Source organism: Cibotium barometz, chromosome 44, assembly GCF_041138505.1.
Source record: "Cibotium barometz isolate CiBa-2024 chromosome 44, ASM4113850v1, whole genome shotgun sequence".
Taxonomy (NCBI): Eukaryota; Viridiplantae; Streptophyta; class Polypodiopsida; order Cyatheales; family Cibotiaceae; genus Cibotium; species Cibotium barometz.
This window is the reverse complement of record NC_141089.1, coordinates 31,711,994-31,733,937: the sequence shown is the minus strand read 5'-3', so window position 1 is coordinate 31,733,937 and position 21,944 is coordinate 31,711,994. Positions and strand designations below refer to the sequence as shown.

Sequence of the window (21,944 nt, the reverse complement as noted above, 5' to 3'; positions counted from 1 at the left end):
TGTTAAATAGTGAAGAGCTATACTAGTTTTTTTTGTTTTTGTTGAGATCTGAATTGTTCCTATGGCATATGTAAAAGGTCGACTGTTGTATATGTGGTTGGATAATGTACTAATATAAATATATATATTTCCAAAAAAAATGAAATACTAGCCAATGAACGGCCATTGGAACCCATGTGCGGACGTGCTAAGGTGTGAGAAGCCAATGGGGCTACACTTGTTAGCGAAACAAAAAGATACACAAGATCCGCACGACAGGAAGCAAATAAAAAATTTGATAGCATACAATAAAGATGATAACATTAAATTGCATATAATGGATAAACAAAATCGGTATGAATTACGAAGCAAATGACATCAAATAGCACATAGCTTTGCGGATATAATCTCTCAATATATATAAACTACTTAGAATAAAAGAGGGATTAAAAAATGCCACGAGTAGTTAGGTTCAAAACAACGTTGTTGTAATGACTAATGAGTTTCGAATCGCGTGGAGCTCACAGCACCAAGACGACGGCTGCAGCGAGTAGTACTCCAGTCCATTGAACGTTTGTTTTTCCGGCCAAATTCTGCAATTTGTAATAAAATCACGTTAGCTATTTGCCGTCAAGTATACAATGGAGCGCATTCAGCATGACTAGGAACTTACCCCTTCTGCTCCGGGCGTAGGTACCGCGACGGGTGCTGCTTCAGGCGAAAGCGCTCCTGGCGGCGGGGGTGGTGAAGGTTGTAATGAACTTGCCGGTGCCTGGAGTGGGGTTGAAGGGGATGGAGTTGGAGAGAGTAGTGCAGTTGGTGTAGGAGAGGGCGACAGGCTGGCTACTGGGGTTGGAGAGAGGGCGGAGGAAGGCCCAGGCGAAAGAGTGCTGGAAACTGCAGCTGGCGTGGGAGAAGAGATAGAAAATGGTGCTGAAGACGGTGTCACTGCCATCGCCGGCGTTGGACTAGATGGTTGGATGCTAGGGCCCGAAGAGGACGGCGTGGGAGAAGAGAGAACAAATGGCGGCGAAGATGGTGAAAGGGAGGATAAAGGTGGAGACTGTGGTGCAGAAGGAACCGGGGCAGTAGTTGATGGGGGCAGAGTAGCCACTGCTGGAGTGGGCGTTTTCGTTGGAGACGATCCCGGTGGGCTGATTCCAGGCGTATAAGTTGAAGACTTTGGTGCCGGTGTGTAGGTGTTGCTAGGTGCCATTGTTGCAGCAGTTGGAGGGGACGTGGGCGAGCTTCCTGGCGGAGTCTCTGAGCTCTCTGGAGGGAACGTTGGCGGCGAGGATGGAGACGCCGACCTAGGCGCCAGCGGTGAGGGTGGGACACGAGGTGGCATTGTTGAGATCGGCGGAGTTTCGATGGGTGAGAAGTGTGGCGAGGCCGCCCCTCCGGATGGTGGAGATACTGGCACTCGAGGCGAGGGAAATATGATCGCCGGTGGCGGTGAGCTTAAGATTGGGGGCATCACAGTCGGCGGTGGGGGAAGAGATTGTAGCGGTGGGTATGGTGGAGGAGATCGACTCCCTGATGGCGGGGAAGAACCTGCATTGGGTGGCGTCGGAGTAAACTGTGTTGGGGGCGGAGCCCCAACAAATGGTGGCGATGGGAGAGGAGGACCGGCGATCGGAGTCGGGGGAGCCGTAGCACCTCCGGGCGAAGAAACCAGTGGCGGCGGAGGAGAATATAGGGGTGTACTGGCAGCTGGAGGCTGCAGAGACGGCGGAGGAGCAGAGAAAGGTGGTACAGGGCTAGAGAAGGGCGGCGGCGGTAATAAGAAAGGTGGTGCGGAGCTTGATGAGGGCGGCGGTGGCACAGGTGCAAAATGCGAAGGGGGAGACGTAGTCGGAATGGGTGGCGGGGCCGATGATTTGAAAACAGGAGGCGGGGGTGAAATCCGCGAAATGGGGGGAGGTGGGATGGGGGCAGTTGGGGGTGAGGGTACGACTGATGGTGGCGGCAGGTTTTGTGACGGCAGGGATGGGGCAGTAGCCAGAGGAGCAGAAGAAGACCGCGGTGGCGGCGGGGTTTCGACAGGGGGTGGTGCGAAGGCGGGAAACGGCGGCGAGGAAGGAGGTCCACCGGCAGGTGGCGGACGCACGGCATGGGAGTGCTGATTCGATGATACGGGAGCCTCCACAGGGGCCAACAATATTCTTGAGCTCGCAAGATCCCGCCCTGGCAACCAAGCGCCCAGGCCACACCGGAGCCAGCTCATCGAACACGACGATACCACGTCCTGCTGCTGCTGCCTCCCCAGAACCAGAATCACAAGCTTGTATCGATCGTCACAGGCTTCCGTCAACGAGGGCACATCCCATGCAAAATAGTACACGCCCGCCCTCTCCGCAATCCACTGCAAACCTTAAAACTATATATAATTATACAGCTTCGCAATCCATCGTAGCCTTATATAAGCAGCTTAACCTCTACAACATACAACAAACCTTGAAAGATGCAGCTCCCTTAACCAGCAACATTGCATCCTTGAAGTCGCAAGCATCCAACGCATCTCTAGCATTGAATCTGTAAAGAGTGTGCGATGGGGATGGGGCCTCGAACACTATTCACACGTTAGAACGCAAATTGACGTGGTGAATAGAGGAGAAAAAGCACTAATTCGCCAATTAACTAGAGTTTATAGCAAACACTTTGGTGACTTACGTGATCTTCTGCTACAGAACTTACCTATCGACTCGCCGGCGTAAACTGTCATGGATTTAGCAACCGCCAACTTAGCTGGGTCTGTCCATGCATTCAGACCAGCCGCATTTCCTAGTGGCCAGAGATCATACACTAGCACAAGAGCTATGAGCAAGCTGTTAAAACACGATATTGCCATACGAGTTCTGCACAGGGTCACGTTGAACCAGACTTCAATACATCAACAGAGCATATACTAGGGTTAACCGATCAAGCAGCAATCATGTGCGTAGAGGAAAGTGAAGCAGAGCAACGGGTTACCGTGTTTTTTGACAAACCATTTCCTTATGTTTCGAAACTAACTATGCGGACAAGAAACTGCTCAAGATGAAATATCGTGCTTTATCTAGTTTCTGGACTCCATGGAAGCTCAACTGACAATTGAAGCTGCTAAAATTGTGACTGACCAAACAGAAGATGAGGAGTAGGATACAGCGAAGATTCATAGAATATTTGGCCAATCAATCTGCAAGGCGGGCACTGCTTTCCATAGCATCAAGTCTCAACTATTTTACGAAATGCATATCTCCGTGTGCTCTATATTTTTAATGACATTTTGCGTGTGGCCACACCGGCGAGTGGGCCAGGCGTGGACCAGTGTCAGAAATAAACTTTTTTTTCTTCTAAGCGTGAGATCCGGGTTTAAGACTTAAGTTCAAGCATATTTTTCACTCAAATTTTCAAGAGTACCTGTAAAATCTACATTTGAACCGAACTTCTGCTCGTAAATTACCTTCAGGTACCTTCAAATTCCTCAAATGGATTTAGAATTTTAGATCTACCTGCATTCTCTACGCATGGACGTTTATTCGGCGAGAACTACCTGCATTTTCTACGCATGGAAGTTTTTTCACCACTTGAGCTGAGTTTATTTCCCACATTATTTGGAGTCTGGACGCGTCCGACCGTCGGTTCTCTTCATACTTTAATGCTTGCATTCATAAAATTGTCGGTGCCTTTACAAAAGTATGCCAGAAACAGTTCATGGGTCATCACTACTAACTAGCACATAGTAGTGACTAGCGCCCCGGGCCCACTAGAGCGTAGTGTCCAAAGTATTATACATTTTTTTTTGAAAAAATAGACTTTCTAGTTAAACATTTTTTTTAATACCAACAAGCGCAAGAATTAATTAAGAGAGACAAAATTTACAAAGTCTGGCTGGGAATCAGCACCACATATAACAATTACAAAACTCAAAATTCTTTATCGCATAGCTTCAATTCTGGATTGCAGAATAGACACAAAACGAAAGGCCTCCTCCGTCTTCAGTTGGAGCGCACGTTGCTAAGCTTGTGCCGGAATGCTTGGTTGAATTGAAGGTTCTCTAAGTACTGCATCTTGTGTGGTATATAATCTCATCTGTACCAGTGGATGTCATGGATCTGCACATGAAAATCAGCAAACAAAATTCTCAGATTTGGAATCTGGTAAGCAGCCTCAAAAGCAGTCACACATCTATCTTTCCAAATTAACCAGAGGAAATTAGCTCTAACTCTGGCCCAACACCGTGAGAGCACCCCAACCGAATCCCCTAGAAGTAGTTGTTTAGCAGATGGCAGGCAGCCCAGAGTAACCCAAATCGGTGATAATATGTCAACAGATCTCTGACAATTTCTGAATAGATGCCCAATATCTTCAATGCAAAGTTTACATCTAGCACAAACCCCGTCAGAGATTCCACATTTCCTACACTTGTCACCTGTCCAAATGGCTTTATGCATAATCAGCCACAATAACACAGATTTCTTAGGCTGAATCTCTTTAGACCAAAGTGAGCGGAATTTGAAGTTCCATTGGCGCCTGTCATAGAGGACTGCCCATCTCTTGTTGAGAATCACATGTACAGGGGTAGACAATACAGCTTGCACACCGGGGGGGATGACAGAACGCTGTGCCTCCTCTCCAACATAAGCCTTTGAGGGAGATGGGCTCGGAGACTGAAATCTGCCACACTTTCTAGTTAAACATTTAATAGATTTTGTGTAGTTGAGAAAATAAATGTTTTACAGGTAGCCATTGGTCAGCTCTAGAAGCTATTCATGCCGGGAAGCTCGAGAGCAGTTGGGCTACCCTCCATGCAGTTCACACCATAAGTCTGTTGGCTGCCCTCAAATGGCATATGTAGCCACCACCAGAAAGGGCTGGTAAGATCTACCATCTCCCCATCGCTTTGTTTTCTACTTCAAATTTTTTGACGTTATAGGTTTTTGCAAGCTTTTCTATGTCGCAGAGCCAATGGTTGCCTGTTAATTTCAATATACAATTTGCTTTTTTATCTCAAATCGAATCTTACCACTCACTAGCACTAAGTCTAGTGGGAACTAAATCCCCTCTTGTGGCAGTGTTGGGAGGGCCATTGGTGGACACTGGGGCTCCTAGTGGATGGAGTGAATAGCTTCTCTACTTCTATTATTTCTTATGAGGAGCGTGCCACGCAACACCTTCCAAGTCGGCCACATGGCAGCTCCCCAATTACCCAGGCCAAGGTATGAATATCATGCTAGACTCGAGGCCCTAGCTCCTTTAGGCTCCCCAACATGAAGGGAGTGTGTATGAGTCATGACTATAGTAAATCAATCATCATGCAATAATGGAGGGAGTGTGTGTGTGTGTCATGAGTGAAGCGATCAGTCCTAGGGCCATGATGACACTTAGATAGCAATGGATTTAGGACTCCATGGAATAGTTGATCAGATTTAAACCTTTAAAAAAGCATATATATACTTGCGTAAGGGAAGCATGTGTACGAGTCATGAGTGAAATTGATGAGCGATGGATTTTGGCATTTCATTAGCGGGATTTTGGGATTTCATCTATGGGCCAATGCTAACATCTCAGCCCTTCCTGAGATATCCCTAGACCAACTCGCATTCCACTATCTATTCATCATCTTCTATGTTGAGAGAGAGAGAGAGAGAGGAGTTCCTCTTGCCCTCTGGTGAGGGTCTTGATATTGCATGCAGAGAGGGCTGTTGATCCAGCAACACCCTCGGTGGGCCATTGGTAACATATTAGCCCTTCCTATGATACTCCTAGACAAACTCGCGTTCCACCATCTATTCGGCATCTTCTACGTTGAGAGAGAGAGAGAGAGAGAGAGAGAGAGAGAGAGAGAGAGAGAGAGCTGATACAAATACTTGCTCATGAATATGCATAGAGAGAAAGAGACATGGAGAGGAGTTCCTCTTGCCCTCTCCGGAGGGATCTAATATTGCATGCACAGAGGGGAGAGAGGGAGGGAGGGACATTGCAAGAGAGCTACAAAATATGTCATCATGCAGAGACATGGAGAGGAGTTCCTCTTGCCCTCTCCGGAGGGCTCTAATATTGCACGCACAGAGGGGAGAGAGGGAGGGAGGGACATTGCAAGAGAGCTACAAGATATGTCATCATGCAAAAACCCAATAAAAAATAGCTTCAATATGGCATGCAGAGACTCAGTGCTTAAGGTCAAAATGAAGAGAGATGGCCGACAGTACCAGCCCTCGAGCCCATGTATGCAAGCAAGCAAGACAAAGAGTGCTTCCATGCCTGTTCGAGAGAGAGTATCGAACGAGAGAAGAAGAAATTGTGTGTTCAAGAGAGATCAAGGAGAAGAAATCACATGTTCGAGCTATTGACGATGAGGTGAAGAACTACTAGTGCTCGCATTTGAAGAAGTTATTAATGTGCTATAGGAGTATAGAAATCGATCCCTGACGAGTTCTATGTAGAGGTTTCTCCTGTTACTTTGACTATGCCTCTATGCTCCGATTAGCTTTCACAAGTCTGATCAGGCTTCGTCTTTTGGCCTTTACTATATACTACACAACTCCTCCTCCTCCCATCATCCCTTGATGCCTCCTCAATTTGTTTCTCTCAAATTCACTTGATTTGCAATCATCTGTGGAGCTCCCCTTTCTAAGCTTCATGCTCATCTACCCTCCTAGTGGTGGTTCGCCATCCGACCACATCTGAAAAAATTCCAACAAAGTTTAGTTTTTCTTGCTAAGAAAACAAAATAAGAACAAACTGCATTTATTAGGATGTACTTAATCTACCATTGCCCGCCGCGCGGAGGACCAATCCTGTATTATGAGAATAATTCAAAAATTTGGTAGCTTTATAATAATTGTTATAGGCTGAGAAGAGGAATTTAAAGATCCAACACTTCTCAAATGCAGCTTTATAATAATTATTATAGACTTAGAAGAGGAATTTAAAGATCCAACACTTCTCAAATGCAGCTTTTTTGGAATTAATGCACAAATAAGAGAGAGATTTGTAGGCACACTACATAATGCAACTTTCAAAGGTTAGTGAAGGCTTAGAAAGAGGTTCATGGAGCCTATCCTTGCCTTTGCGAGGATTAATGAAATGTAAGAGATGATTTGGAAGTCCCAATTGCTAAGAAAGAATAATTATAGGAAATTTTGCTTATTAAATATTCGAACGGTTTAGCTACCTATACCAGCGAAAGTTTAATCTACTATTTCTTACTATTTTGCTTAAGAAACATCGACTTTATTTTGGAGCGAAATTCAAATCCCTTCTTTGCTTTTTCTTTCCAGATCCTAGTTGCATAGTCTACCTCTATAGCTAGGTGAAGCTAGCAAAAATCAAGTTGCAAGTGGACTCCCTCTTCGATCCCAACACAAAGTGTTGCACAAGAGTCCGAGCCCCATTACTATAACACCTATCTCTCAACCAACTTCTGTTTGAGTATAGCTATGCCTTTGCTGCATTGTGTCGGCCCTCTTCTTCTCCTCCATCATTCTCTTCTCCTGTCGTGCCATCCTCTACAACGATTGTAGCTAGAGGAGCTCCTTTTGAGGTAATTGATGGGATACTAACTTTTATTCGATTAATATGGCTTGGATGTGCTTAATTAGTCTACGTCTCTAATTAGGCTAGATTTGATTAGTTTGATTTCTTTTGTAGCTAAACGTGTGTCTCTCCCATTCAAATGAGCACAATATCTAGATTTTGATTAGTTTGAATTTTTGAACAATAAATTTGATTTGTTTGAATAAGCTCCCTAAGAGTTGCCCAGACATGAACTTTATGCCCGCCGATTCACATCGAAGAGAGAGAGAGAGAGAGAATAGAAGAGAGAGAGAAGAGAAATTTTTAACGTCGTAGGAAACTATCCCAAGAGACCAAATTGATAGAGAGAGAGAGAGAGAGAGAGAGAGAGAGAGAGAGAGAGAGAGAGAGAGAGAGAATAAAATAAATATAATTTGAATATATGATGCATACAAGAAGTGATGGAATCCATTATGTTGAATGTGCCAGTAAAATGGGCAGATGGTTGTTTGGAATGTGCCTTTTTACCCTTGCTTCCATGTCTTTCAATTCATGGATGTTATAGCTGTTACTCTAGATGGTCACTTTGTGTTAGGCTTAGAATTAGGATTAGGGATAGGGTTAGCTCCTATTAACGCTTACAGCCAAAACTTTATTGGAAACAGAATACGTTAAGTGAGAGGTCTGTCTCTTCTTTACTCAAATACTTTGAGTTGTGTTTCTAATTCCCCAATCATGAAGGTGAGGGAAAGCCTACTAATAGTACACACCATCTCTTCCAAACTAACCATGGTCATGTTATGTGGATGTGTATTCTATGTATGTGTACGCACATGTGTGTGCATGCATATGCTATGTGGATGTGTACTCTATGTATATGTGGTATGTTCTATGTGTATGTGTGCGTGTTTTATATAAGTGTGTATGTGTTAACACCTATGTTTCTATACATGTGTCGTAGATGCGAACACGTGTAGAGCGATGTTTTACACCGGGAGTTGCCATATTTATTATAGAAAGGAAAAGTTTCACAAGGCTAATTTTGAAGAGGAGGGAGGAGGAGGTTTGTGAAGGTTCCATTAGAATTAGAATTTGAAGGTGTCAAAAGACGTGCAAAGCACGGGTCTTCCCTAGTGCTCGAAAAAAACCCAGGTTTAGTGGAAGATCACCTTCAAATTTTTAAAAATACCTGTAAATTTATACCATGAAGGTGCCAATACTTGCAAAATTTCAGGGAATACAGTACAAATACCTTTAAAAAAAACTCTTCATTGATAATAATTTCTTAATAGGTTTTCCAATTTTTGAGAAAATTGTTTTTTTGGAGCAGTGGTCTGCCCGCTAGTACACCCAATCTGAGAGATGCCTGTAGTTTGTAATTAATTCAGAGTTAGTTATAGACACGCGTGACGCAGTGATAGTTGACACCTGCCGAGGGTTGTTAATCCCCGCAAAAGCGGTGCAGGCTGCAGCTGGCAGACGGGGGAGAGGGGGAGGGGGGGGGGGACGTGCCGTCCTTGAGAAGTTGAGCAATGACATGAGTGTCAATAAGACCTACCACATGGTGATCCCTTCAAAAAAGTTACCTTGCTGGCTGCTGGGGCACTTAAACCGAGCCTCACGGGTCACGAGAGCTCGTTCGCTCCTTAATTTTTAGTGTGAGTCGTAACGTCGACTACAGCTTGTGTTTGGAATCTGGATTCTTTCATCAACGCTGCCTGACCAGTGGCAACAGTGGAAGGGCCTTAGGGCACAAACAGTAATTCTAACACGCTGTCACACCGTCGTGCCTCTCTATGTAAGAAGCTCTACGGCACGAGTTGAACAATGCCACCTCAACGAGATAGGCGACATGATTTGATGGCCGTTCCTTCCTTCCCATCCTCGACTCACGAGTAAAGATTGAGATTGAGGTTTCCCACCCAACTACTCCCCAAGGCAGCTACGGTCTACAGACTACAAACTTACCAATCCCCTTTTTACGCGTCCCGTCACCAGTAGTGACCACCCTTGCCCCACCCCAAAAGTTTGTTTACTCATTAGTTCTCTTTCTTTGCCTTACAAGTTACCAACATGTACTAGGCGCACAGGACGTTGTATAACTTACAAAATTGCTACCTTTTTTTAGACGTTTAGCTTGATATGTCATTACAAATTCTTAGAAATTGCCAACTCCCCCCTCCCTTCTCCTTTCTCCTTTAGTAAATAAATAAACAAATATATGCATGAGAATTTGGATACCACTATAGTAAAACCTAATAGGTCCTCGATGCGTTGGTTAGAGTTAAAAGCCTACCCCAAATGCATTGGTACAATTTCCATGGAGAATCTATGCATGAATTTTGGAGCTCTAAGGCCGGTCGTTTCTTTTTCATCACCATTACTTGACATTTACCATCTATATATCTCTATATTATATAAAGGAAAAGTTTCACAAAGCTGTCACATGGACATAATTTGAAGGTTCGAGAGGAAATTAGGGGTTTGAGGAGAGGTGCCTAGGCTCCTATTACTCCAGGAATTTGAAAAATATCAAAGCTGGGAATTATATACATGCGAAGCACGGGTCAACACACTAGTGTTAACGTAAAGGACAAAATTCCACACACATGGCCACTGTGAAAAGAAGAAAATGGTTACTCCCATTCTTTTATTCAATGCTCTCCTCGACACCCCTTGTAGCTCTACTTATATGAAACCATGAATTAGTTCTTAGATGCATCCATGTTAAAAATGTTGATTTAGAATTGGCCAGTGGTGGAGAGTGGACCGGGCATGTTAGGGATGCAACTATCCTCTATTTGTTATTTAAGGGGAGATAGTGGTTCTCTTATTTGTGCAAAATATGGATGCCAAATTTTTTAAACATTAAATAGTTGTTTTTGCACCTTGCAGCAGTGAATAACCTTAGTGAATAACCTAGCGTATTGAAAACGTTGTATGGGCGACATGTGGAACTTTCAAGGATTTCGTTTTGTTGACATTTTTACTTTTCTACCTTATTTTATCGTGTGGTTCGTACTGTGGGCATTCCGTCTGCCTATTTGGTTTGTCTGCTTTCCGGTGTCTTCCTATTCGATTGGCTGCTCTTAACCTTTTCGACACCAGGCACATGTAAAGAACAATGTCTCGCGCGTAGTTTGAATGGTTTTTGCATAGCTGTTCGATTTGCGTGTCTTGAGCCTACCTATTTCGATTGGTTGCTTTTAGCCTTGTGGATATAGCAGACATAGGTAAGGAATGATGTCTCCGTGGTTCATTTTCATTGGTTTGGCATGTTTTTCCAATGATGTCTCAAAACTTCTTGGTTGGTCGTGTAGGTTAGTTGCTTGAGATCTACTTGGCCTATATATGTGCATGCTTTTCTTTTTTGATATGCATGTTTGGAGATGGATAGGGGCTTTGTACGTGAGATGGATAGGGGCTTTATACGTGAGACCTCAGACGAGGGCATGTACTCGTTGTATGGTCCCTTTCGGTCGTGCTGTGTTACAACTTGTGAATGACTCGCTATATGTGCCCACTGAAAATACCTCATCCAAATGTAGATCGGCAACTTAGTACCGATTCTTCTTTGAGGGCAGTGAAAAGGAAAGCAAAAAATATGGATTCGTGGAAACATGTTCGTTGCATGTTGTTTTTGTGGCATATTTCTGCATGTTTTCAATTTCTTCCTTTGCATGTTCCTTGCATGTTTTTTTGCAAGTGTATCCGAGTCCATGGATGCACCTTCGAAGAGGAGACATATCTCCAAAGTTCTAAAACTAGAGAAGCTTAAGGATTTGGAACTTTCAGCTCACAATTGGTGTGTTGGAAGTGCTGATCTTAACCTTTCTGCCTGGTTTTATTAAAAAACGAGTGTAGCAAGGGGTTAGTTGCATTAGAGAAGGGTGTGACAATGAATCACCTACATTGTCAAATGGTGGTTAAGACACCTGGCCATCTTCTATCATTGCTGTAGGCAAAACATTGAAGTCCTACATGCATTGGGACACATGTAAGCCTGATGGTGGCATCGTTATGTGTCATGCTTTGTATCAAGTTAAGATGCATACTTTCGAGGGGATGCTTGGCTACTATTGCATGAAGGACATGCATAAATTACATTTATGAGTTTTTATCCACAATGTTTATGCTGATAAAGTAAATCAAGGCAGAACTGTGTATGCATAGTACAGTCAGGGTGGTGATCTTAAAAATTGAGTTTGTTGACCTCTCTGAATATCTGGGTGGATGCATGGTAAGGTGGTACACTTTGGACCAGTAGAAATAGCGGTTTTTGGATTGTGGTTTACAACTTAGAAATGAAGCTTGAATTAGAAAAAAAAAAAGAAAACATTTGAAAACTAAGAAAAGAAAATGTACATAAGATAGTGGGGGGGATAACTGAAAGTGGTGGGGTAATTATTATTATTTGTATGCATTCTCTACGTGCACTGTCTTATTCGAAAAACTCAGAGTCAGCAGATCTCTTCTCTCTTCCTCTCCCCCACTTCCTCTCCCCCGTTGATAGCGGCTTGAGAATATGTCTGCATCTTCAACGATGGCTAACTCGAAGGGCAGCGTGGCCAAGACACAAAGGTGGCCCTTCTCTCTCTCTCTCTCTCTCTCTCTCTCTCTCTCATCACTCATCAACCTGCTAATCAAGCTCCACAGATGTTGATAGTCTTAAGCTCAATATATGAGAGACAAGGAAAGTGTGTTTGCTCGTCTAATGTTTTCTACATGCCAGAAGCGGGCACCCACCAAGTTTCGCCACTCGAAGTTAGAGACAGAGCCATTGAAAGAATTTTGTAAGACTTCAGAGGATTTTTCCAATGTGTATGGTCTCAATCTTGAGGGAGAGGATGTAAGGCGTCTGACTCCCAATGAGAAAGACAAGTAGATGATGTTGTGAACAACAAAGCAGGAGAACTAGCTACCCTTGTATACATTATATAAATAGCTTTACCAAACTAGACGCTCAAACTATTCTACGGGCCTTCAATTTTCCTGAGGCTACGTCTACCAGGTCTGCACTGGTCCTGTGAAGTGGGCCGTATTTACTGAGAAGGTTGTTGAGAAGAAAGTGTCGATGGTAATTGCACAAAAAAAAGAACTCAATGGATGTGCAAGGTAGGTTTACAACCGATGCCATATATGAGCTGTGGTGTAACACTATCTCAGGACGCATGCGGGCATAGGGGGTAGCCTATATGAGGCAAAGGTGGAGGTCTTAGGTCAGGTGCAGACATTGGTAGATGACATTTTACTTAATACCGAGTGCAGTAAAGAAGCTACATTGCTTCGTACAGTGACACCGAGGGTAGAGGAGGCAAAGTGTAGCTTGCATTGCATTGAAGGTGCAATTGAATACCACACCATGATGCGTCCATCAAATAACATTCCCCCTGATGCACAAGAACAAGTAGAGTGGCAGCTTCAAGATAAACTTTGCGTCACTAGAGAAGCTCTAGAAAAAGCAAAGGTATGTATATTTGTTTTTTGTATATGAAGAAATTCCATGCCATGTTCATTACCTCTTTTTCTATGTTTATAGGCCGATTTGGACCACAAGAATGAGGTTGTGGAGAAAGCAAGTGCTAGTACAGCTTTCATGATGGATGTGAAGTTAGAGAACTCTAGCACGATGATCATTCCACAACCGCCAAAGATTCTTCTGCATGAGGATAGTATGCTGATTGTGATGGAAAGTTGCCCAGGGCATTGTGGCCTTTGGTTTGGAGTGGACCAGTTTGTTGTTGGTTTGTTTATATCACCTTGCAAGCATGCGTACCATGCATTTTGCTACTCTTATGTATGTGTCAAAGGCAAGTGCATTGTAGTTGGTTGTAGCTAGAGGCCATACTCGAAGAAGCCAAAAAAATGGTGGTAAGGAAACCACTTGGTCATGCCATGCTTGAAAAAAAAGGTAGCAACCTATACTCTTTTACTGGTTTTATTTGATTAGCATTGCTTGGCATTTGTTAATACCACCTTTAAAGCACTTGCTATATGCCAGCCCGTTTGAAACTGGTTGAAACCCATTTGTAGTGCTTCCAAGCTATTATAGTGGGTGTCAATCTAGTGATTGAAAACCTATTGTTATGCTCCAAACATATAAACTAGTTGTCAGCGGACTCAAACCAATAGTCCAAAACCCTTTCAAGTGCCCCTTCTCTTATAAACTTGTCTTCAACGAGTTGCCATTTCTCATACTCTCAATCTATAAACCGGTTGTCATTTCTCATACTCTCAATCTATAAACCGGTTGTCATCAACAAGTTGGTAGCTAGTTGCCATTTGTCATGCTCTCAATTTATAAACTGGTTGTCAACCAATGGTGGTTATAAACCCTTCTAACCCATAAATTGGTTTCAAAGGTGTTGGAAAACAAGGGTTAAAAACCATTAAAGTGGCCCAATTTATAATCTAGTTTTAAACCAGTTTTTAAGTTAACTATCCAATGTTTATATAATTGGTTGTCAATTTATAAACTGGTTTTAACCATTGGGTTGTAAACCCTCACAACCTATTATATGGTTATCAGCCGGTTGGAAACTTGTGGTAAAAAACCCTTTAGGCATGCCCCAACTTATAAACTCGGAATCCACTAGTTGGACAAACCATCAACCGGTTGCAAAGCTGTGTGTTGCAAATCACATGCTTTGCTTCCCAACCTTAAAATTCATAGATGAATTACCATGTGTGTAAAGCGATTTGTGTATGTCTTCTTCTAATCATTTGAAAGATGTGCTACTACCAATGAATTTCAAAATGTGTAGGCTACACTTCAGCACCGCAGGAGTGGCATAAGTAAGACATGAATATGTTGATCTAAGTGAAGTTGTGGAGCATAGGCTTCTCCTTCCTGCAGCAGAGAAAACCCCAGAGAAAATATCTCATGTGGAAAGAATGTCTGGTGAGTGTTTTTCGATCTCCATCATCATGCGTTCACATGATGAGACCACACTATTGATTCAATAAGTGTTATCGTTGTTGGCTTGAAGAAGGGGAGAGCGATGTCAACAAGGAATCAAAGAGCACCACTCCGAGAAACTAAGTTGAGTGTAGGAGAGCTGTCAACCCATGAGGCATGATGGAAGAAGCTCTCCAAGTGGGCACAATCACATTGCAAGCGCAGAACCGGGGCAAGCATGTACTAATCGTGTGACTCATTCTAGGATGCCAAAGAAGAAGGGTTTTGATGATCAGGGTGTGCTAAATGTTCAACTGTCACCCGTGAGAGGCAAGAAGGAAGCTCTCCAAAAGGGCAAGCTTGTACTAACTGTGTGACGCATTCTAGGACACTAAAAAGGAAGAGTTCTTATGATCAAGGTGAGTATTATTTATGAGTCATGTGAAAAGACCTATGTCCCTAGTGCTGGTCACTTATATTTTCTTATTTATGAGTCATGTGAAAAGACCTATGTCCCTAGTGCTGGTCACTTATATTTTCTTATTCTTGTAGTTGAAGAAGCTTTGCTAGATGTGACCTTGCACCAACTAGCGAAGAGGAAGAAGAAGAAGAGAAAGACTGATATTCTACCACCCTCAAGGGGTGTGCACTCAAAAGAAGATGTTTTGCTACCTGAGAAATCAGCAACAACAACTGCAGCATCTGGGTTTGTAGAGGGTGAGAACAGAGAATTCAGAGTTAGAGATGAGCAAGCATCATGTGAGAATGAAAACGAAGTTACTACTGGGCTAAAAGAAGCCAACGATTTAGTTGGTCGAACCTCAAAACCTAAAGGGCACAAGTTATGCTTGTAGCCATCTGTAATAACAGAACACTCCAATTTTTTTCTCCGATGATCTCTCGTGATTAATATATTTCAAGTTCCATTTTGCTAGTATCCCTCTACAGTCTTCTTTCAAGTTTCAACATAGACATGTATACAAGAAGGAAACAACGCACATATAGAATTATAGAAGAGACAACATTATAGAAGAGACAATAGTATTCATATATTCTAGAAAATATACATGTTTGTCACTCTGTGTATATATATATATATATATATATACATGGGCTAATTTCAGGGGCGACGACAGTGAGGTGTCTGTGATGAATATGAACGAGGACGTGAATGTGTCTGTGATTGGGTTGGCCTTGGATGAAGGCTCTCTTTTGTTCTTGTCATTTCTTCCCACATTCTTTCCTCTGCTTGTATGCTGGCCTCTTGTTCTTGCCTCTGGGTCTCCAGCTCAACCTATCTCCTGGATTCTACCCATTCATTCACCTCAGCTGTTGTGCGGTTTTGCTGCACACGTCGTAGCTGGGGACTTGCCGAACACCGTATGCGAGCCATGAATGGCTACAAGCATACAACCAGGAAAGCAAGCTCAAACAGAATGCAAAGGTGTGTCACTCGCCGCTCAAACCGCCGCCGTGAAGGATTCTCGCATTGCAGCCGTGAAGGAGGAGCCGCCGTCATCGCTCTACCGCCTCACCGCCGCCGTGCCGCTACACAGTGCTCGATCGCTCTCTCACTCTCTCTCTCTCTCTCTCACACACGCAGGAGAAGAAAACCAAGGAGATAAGGCAAGAGCACTCTTGTATTCAACACATGAGAATGAGGGTTTTAGGGTTACATTTGACTCTTATAGGTGACTTGGCCGTTCACACATGGGCGCCCATACATGGCCGGTCGATCCTAACCCTTATCCTATTGATATTCAAGGTGCGCCTCTCATTGGCGAGATCACCCAATCTCTTTATCCTTTGCATATGGTGCCGACAAGCTCGGCCCATGACTCAGAATAGTTAAACTAATTACATGACGTAAAACATAGTACGTCTCAATGTCCGTCTAGGTTAACATGCCTCCCTTCCTGATGTAGATTCCGTCCTTGAAAGCTATGGTATGGTAAGCTCGATAGGGTTGTTGTGGTAGACCGTCTGCAAAACAGGGAAGTAGAGTGAAAGTATGCTGGAATTCAAAAGGTATAAAGTGTATAAATTCAAGCATGTTAGACCACAATGGATGTTGCTATGAGACTTAGTTTAAGGGGTCACATGAATGAGCTAGTGTAGCAAATTAACAGGAGTTTAAAATTATTGAAAGAAGTAAGTCAAGAGTTAGCAAGGTGTCAAAGGTTAATCAAGGTTTATAACTGGCCTAAGTCAAGAAAAATAACCAAGCTTAATAAATAAACAGATGACCACATTGTGTCTACTCTAAGAACAAGTTAATACCATGAGCCTAGGGACACAAGAAACATCAGAGTTACAGGAGCCTTTTGCCTTTATTTTTTTATGCACGTGATAATTTTTACACACAATGGTGACCTTCCTAAGGCAAAACTAACATCGATCCTGGTACCATGTTTAACACAAGGCATTATCTAGGAATCTATTAGTTCACCTTAGGCAAGGCTACCCCCTACCAACCAAGGCACCGGTTTGGAGTAGAATACTCCTCGCCTACCAAGTATCAATAAGGTGATAGGCCAACATTAAAGCACATCATAGACTTGTATTGCCATTTATTGTAGGCTTTTTTTTAAAATATATTTCTTTTGATCTTCGCTCATGAACTATAATTTGTCTTGCATCCTTTCGACAAAGGGGTAGAAGCTATGTCCTAGAGGTCAACACACACATGACCAGGTGTCAAACATTAAGATGGTTTGACCCTAGACCTAAGACAATCGTATTCCAAGGTTAACTAAAGACTGCATGCATTCTCAAGAATATATCCAATAAGGTTAAACTCATTAATGATTCACACTAGCACGTCAGGCAACTTCAAAAACTAAGTAGTACATTGACAATTTCCATGTGGTCATGCATTATAGTTCATGAAATTAATTGAACAGTAAAAACGAAAGAGAGTAGGTATGGAAGAATTACACCTGTATTTTGGAGATCTCCTTGATTCGATGAGAAAAATGCCTGCAATTTGATGAGATATTTATGTATGAGCGTTGCGGCTATCTCAGGACTTGAAAGTGAACCCACCTCAAACTTTTCCACCTGTACAACCAACTAACAAGCACTATACCTCGAGAGGCACATCAGTGTGAAAAATTAAAGACTCGTTTAAGGAATCCAAACAAGAAAAAACTTGAAAACACTAACCTACCTACCAGTCACCACACTACTACTGAGGATACGGTAAGAGGATGTTGTAGAGTCCTAGCTCTAGCCCTAAGGCTAAGCCTTTATCCGCATCATCCAAATAAATAAAGTCAACCTCAGTAGTGCCACGAGTTTCATCCGTCCATTCATCATTGTCAGATATTTCCTTTTCATTTTCCCATCCACATAAACTCATCAAGAATGTAACCATGCGAGGATAGTCATCTTGTGGAAAAGGAAAGCATTGGGCTAATGGGGATATGTCCTCTACGGAGTAGGGGTCAATCATGGTCAATAGGCGAATTAGCCATTCTAATTCCTCAACATTTTCCTCTCTGGCTAGCACATCTATATGATCCCATTCAGTTTCAATTACAGGATAGCACATGTGGAATATCTGAGAAAGGTACAGATGATACCTCTCACCAAAGTGGATGAAGTGTGCGATGCTCTTGCATTTGCCATATCTGCAAACACAGATAAAGCATCAGTAGGTTTATGACAGGTCAATCTAGTTCTTGATTGTATACGGATATTTCTCCTCTATTTGTGCTCTTGCTCTTTTGACTATTTTTTGTTTTTCTCTTTTCTTTTCTATGTATGAAGCTATACATCCCCTTGAATTTGGCAATTACATGGTCAGGGGAGAAGGTTAGGGAGGAAGCAATAGAATGTCGAGCGTGAGTACATGCTCCCCCTTTCCTTGGGTAGATCATATTTTTTGCAATGATGTTGCAGCCTCTTAGAATCAATTTGTCCAGCGGGTCATAGGTTGTGATGTAGGCAGATAGCTTTTTATGACCCTTGTGGCCACATCCAGTTGCAGAGATGTTAGTGTACGCTCCCATTGACGAATGGAGGAAATGGTTTTCGACGATACTATTACAAGGGGAGACGTAGACTCATCGGTCTTTTGTTGGGTGTTAACAAGAGTAGGTGTAGAGCATGTAGAAACTTCTATATTAGCGTATGCCTGGCATGAGGAGCTAGAAGCTTCATGTGGCTCCCCCCTTCCTGAGCTAGGTGGTAATGATCGATATCGTTTGGGAATCCAAACTAACTCTGGAAGAAGTGGTGCGGAGCACTCTGTTACCTTTCCCTTACCACGGTCTTGAATAGTCGTTGGGGTGGTAACATTTGGTTTGCAAGGTTTTACAGGTGATATAGAGGGATAACGTTTGGGAATCCAAACTAACTCTGGAAGAAGTGGTGCGGAGCACTCTGTTACCTTTCCCTTACCACGGTCTTGAATAGTCGTTGGGGTGGTAACATTTGGTTTGCAAGGTTTTACAGGTGATATAGAGGGATTCAGCTTATGTTTAGGAACCTAAATCTGGTCATTCCCCTCGTAGTACCCTTGGGCTACTAATAATTTTTTAGGGATCCATCGTGATGTTACATTACCCTTTCTCGGGTGGGTAGCTGTTTTGTTTCTACGAGGCTTCTTGTCTAAACGAGATTGAGTAGGGAAAGTAGCTGTTAACGAAGCTTTTGGGACCCATTTGTATGTACTCTTTGGCATAGTAAGCGGAGCTTTAGAGACCACCCTGCATGTTTCCACTCTTGGCGTTGAAGCGTTAGAGGGGTGGCAAACAATCAAAGATGGTTTTGCCACCATTGGATTTTGTGATTTTTCGTTATTGGATTTTGTGATTTTTCGTTATCCAGCATTTTGTCCAGAGTCGATGGCTTAGGAGCGGGATTTTGAGCGGTCATACTGAGTGTTGGTTCTTGCGTTGTGACTTGTTTGGTTGCCCAATCGATATTGCACTTGGTGGCCAACATCCATTTGCGCCCTAAGTTTACATGCCTTCCATGGTACCAGTAGGCATAACCAAAAAGCTTTGAATTACGGTCGCCTTGTCATAAGCAACCGGAGTGTGCAGAATTCCTGAGACAGGGGTTTTCTTCTTGTTGATACCTTGAACTTGGATAGCACTCTTGGATAAAGGTGGTTTTCCAAGTTGACACCACACGCCATATGATAGCAAATTGTGTTGAGCTCCTGTATCCAATAATGCATTATACAGCACCTCCCCGTAAGGACTCTGTAACTCAATTGGGTATCTTAGAGGTGGGTCAGATTCTAGTGAATTCTCCTCTGCCTCCTCGAAAAATACTTGTGTAATTCCCAAGTTGGCTTCTCGTTGGCGCCTAGCACGCTGTTGACGTTCTTTGGCTTCAACTCTCGCTTGTTTTTTCTTAAGCTTTAGCTGCCTTTTTTTGATGGATTGCATATAACTCCTCTTGGCTTAGGGGGTCATAGAATCTTTTGAATTTACTTCCATTAAGGAATCCAATGGTTTCAACTCCGTCGAGAGTCTCCACTCTGATGGTACCTTGCGGGGTAATTTCACATACTCTATACGGTCCCTTACCAGCATATTTGAGCTTCTTCTTTTCGTTTTGCACTCCCATTAGGACTTGTTTAGGGTCTTCTTGGGCCCTTTTATTTGGACACTTAGTGAAATGCTTAAAATGCTAATCAAGCTTTGACCAAGCTAGTGGCCTAGGCCTGAAAATGCATTTTTCCTTTTCTACAAAAAAGAAAATAGGCTAAAAGGTGATCTAATCATTAGATCTTCTGTCCTTGGGAAGGAATATGGACCTAACTGCCTTTTTGTCTTGTAGTGAAGTACCTTTCACAAAGAATGTTTGAAAATTTTCGTCACTTTGTTCCCTCCCTTTTTGGAGGTACTGCAGATCCCGCTCTCTCTCTACACTCTCTCTCTAAAACGCGTTTAGGGTGTTTTACTTGGGTAAGGGCTTCTTTTTCTCTCTCTAGGAGCCATGGCCTGCAGATCTGGACCTCCTACTCCATCATCCTCTCCACCAGCTCTCATGGAAGAGCTCACCATCCCCTCTTGTGAAGGTACAGATCTACACATCCTTGCAAGCTGAAGCTCTCCATCTCCATCACTAGCAAGCTCTCCATATCTATCATCCTCTCCACCAGCTCTCATGGAAGAGCTCACCATCCCCTCTTGTGAAGGTACAGATCTACACATCCTTGCAAGCTGAAGCTCTCCATCTCCATCACTAGCAAGCTCTCCATATCTATCTCCTCAAGGCCTCCATTTCCATCTCTGTATCCATCTGCATCTCCTCCACCTCCATCTCCATCTCCATCTCTGTATCCATCTGCATCTCCTCCACCTCCATCTCCATCACCATCTCCATCTTCATCTCCTCCATCACCATCCACATTTCCATCCTCCACCTCCATCCTCCATCTCCATCATCTCCATCACCATCCACATTTCCATCTCTGTATCCATCTATATCTCCATCTCCATTTGCTAGGTACAATGGCTCTACGGGACATCACCAACAAGCAATCAAAGTTTCGCTTGCACGTGGACTTAGACGAGGAGTATGCCACAATGCGAAGTAATCGAACGAAGGGATGTATTCCTGCTGAGGTGCTACGACTTCAAGGTGCAAAAGCCATTGATCTTTGGACTGATGGAAGCATTTATCCCCTTGATCCATAGACTGGTGCACCTCCCCCTTTTCATAATATCACGCAGGTCGTATGCTTCTTGGGTGATGGTTATAATGGTTTCTTAGGGTACTGTCAGAGGCTCTATTCTTTGTACTTGCAGGAACTCTCAAATCAAAATCACCTCAGGAAGCTTCTAAAATTATGCAAGGCAGAAAAGGAAGAATATGCGTCAACTTTCATGGCCACAAAGGAACATATGCTGGCTCGAGTCAAGGATCTAGAGAAGGAGGATGCAGAGCAGAAGATGAAGCTTGATGAAGGTGTGGAAAGTAGGGATCGAGCTATAGAGAACTATCTCCGTCTTCGAAACTCAACTCGGAACCTTCGCCGACGTGTCGATCATTTCACTCACCTCCCCGTGGGATATAATGCAAGGCAGTGCAAGCGCAAGCCTCTGAGTCTTCTTTCCAAAGATGGGGGGGCTCGCAAGCGACGTGTGCATCAAACAAGGTAATCACAGCTTCAAAACTAGCATTACATTCCTTTTTCATATAGTTATGTCATTGACTCTGAACTATGTGATGTCCAGGGAATGTGCTAAAGCAATATTAGGTTGTTCCAATACTGAGGAGTCTATCCTTGAGCACATTATTCCAGAGCAGAAAGTAATCAATATGATAACCAATCCAGTAAATGGTGCATTGCGTGACAGGATTCAAAAGTATTTTCTCAAGGAATTCGAGCAGATTGTCAGTCCCGTTGACATGCTCACTGTGTGCGACACAGCAGGTATCAGTGATGATAAGGGATACAGGGCTTTGTCTACTTGCATCACAGCACGTCTACGAGGCAAAGAAATGACACGATCTATACTTCCAACACCATACAGTATAGTTATGGCAAGGAAGTCAGCAAACAACAATATTGTCGACTTGCTAGGCGGCTACAGATGGGTGG

At 43.3% G+C, this 21,944-nt stretch overlaps 1 protein-coding gene across 1 annotated transcript; it reads right to left on the bottom strand.

Annotated features, from left to right (window-relative positions):
* Positions 1 to 288: 288 nt before the first annotated feature.
* On the bottom strand, positions 289 to 3,223 carry LOC147613210 (uncharacterized). Its single transcript, XM_086782470.1, has 5 exons — positions 2,953 to 3,223; positions 2,677 to 2,837; positions 2,436 to 2,551; positions 653 to 2,344; positions 289 to 572 (listed from the first exon to the last, which is right to left on the bottom strand). The coding sequence occupies exons 1-5, from the start codon at positions 2,970 to 2,972 to the stop codon at positions 501 to 503; spliced, it is 2,061 nt and encodes a 686-aa protein (XP_086638596.1). The 5' UTR covers positions 2,973 to 3,223; the 3' UTR covers positions 289 to 500.
* Between the last annotated feature and the right edge of the window lie 18,721 nt (positions 3,224 to 21,944).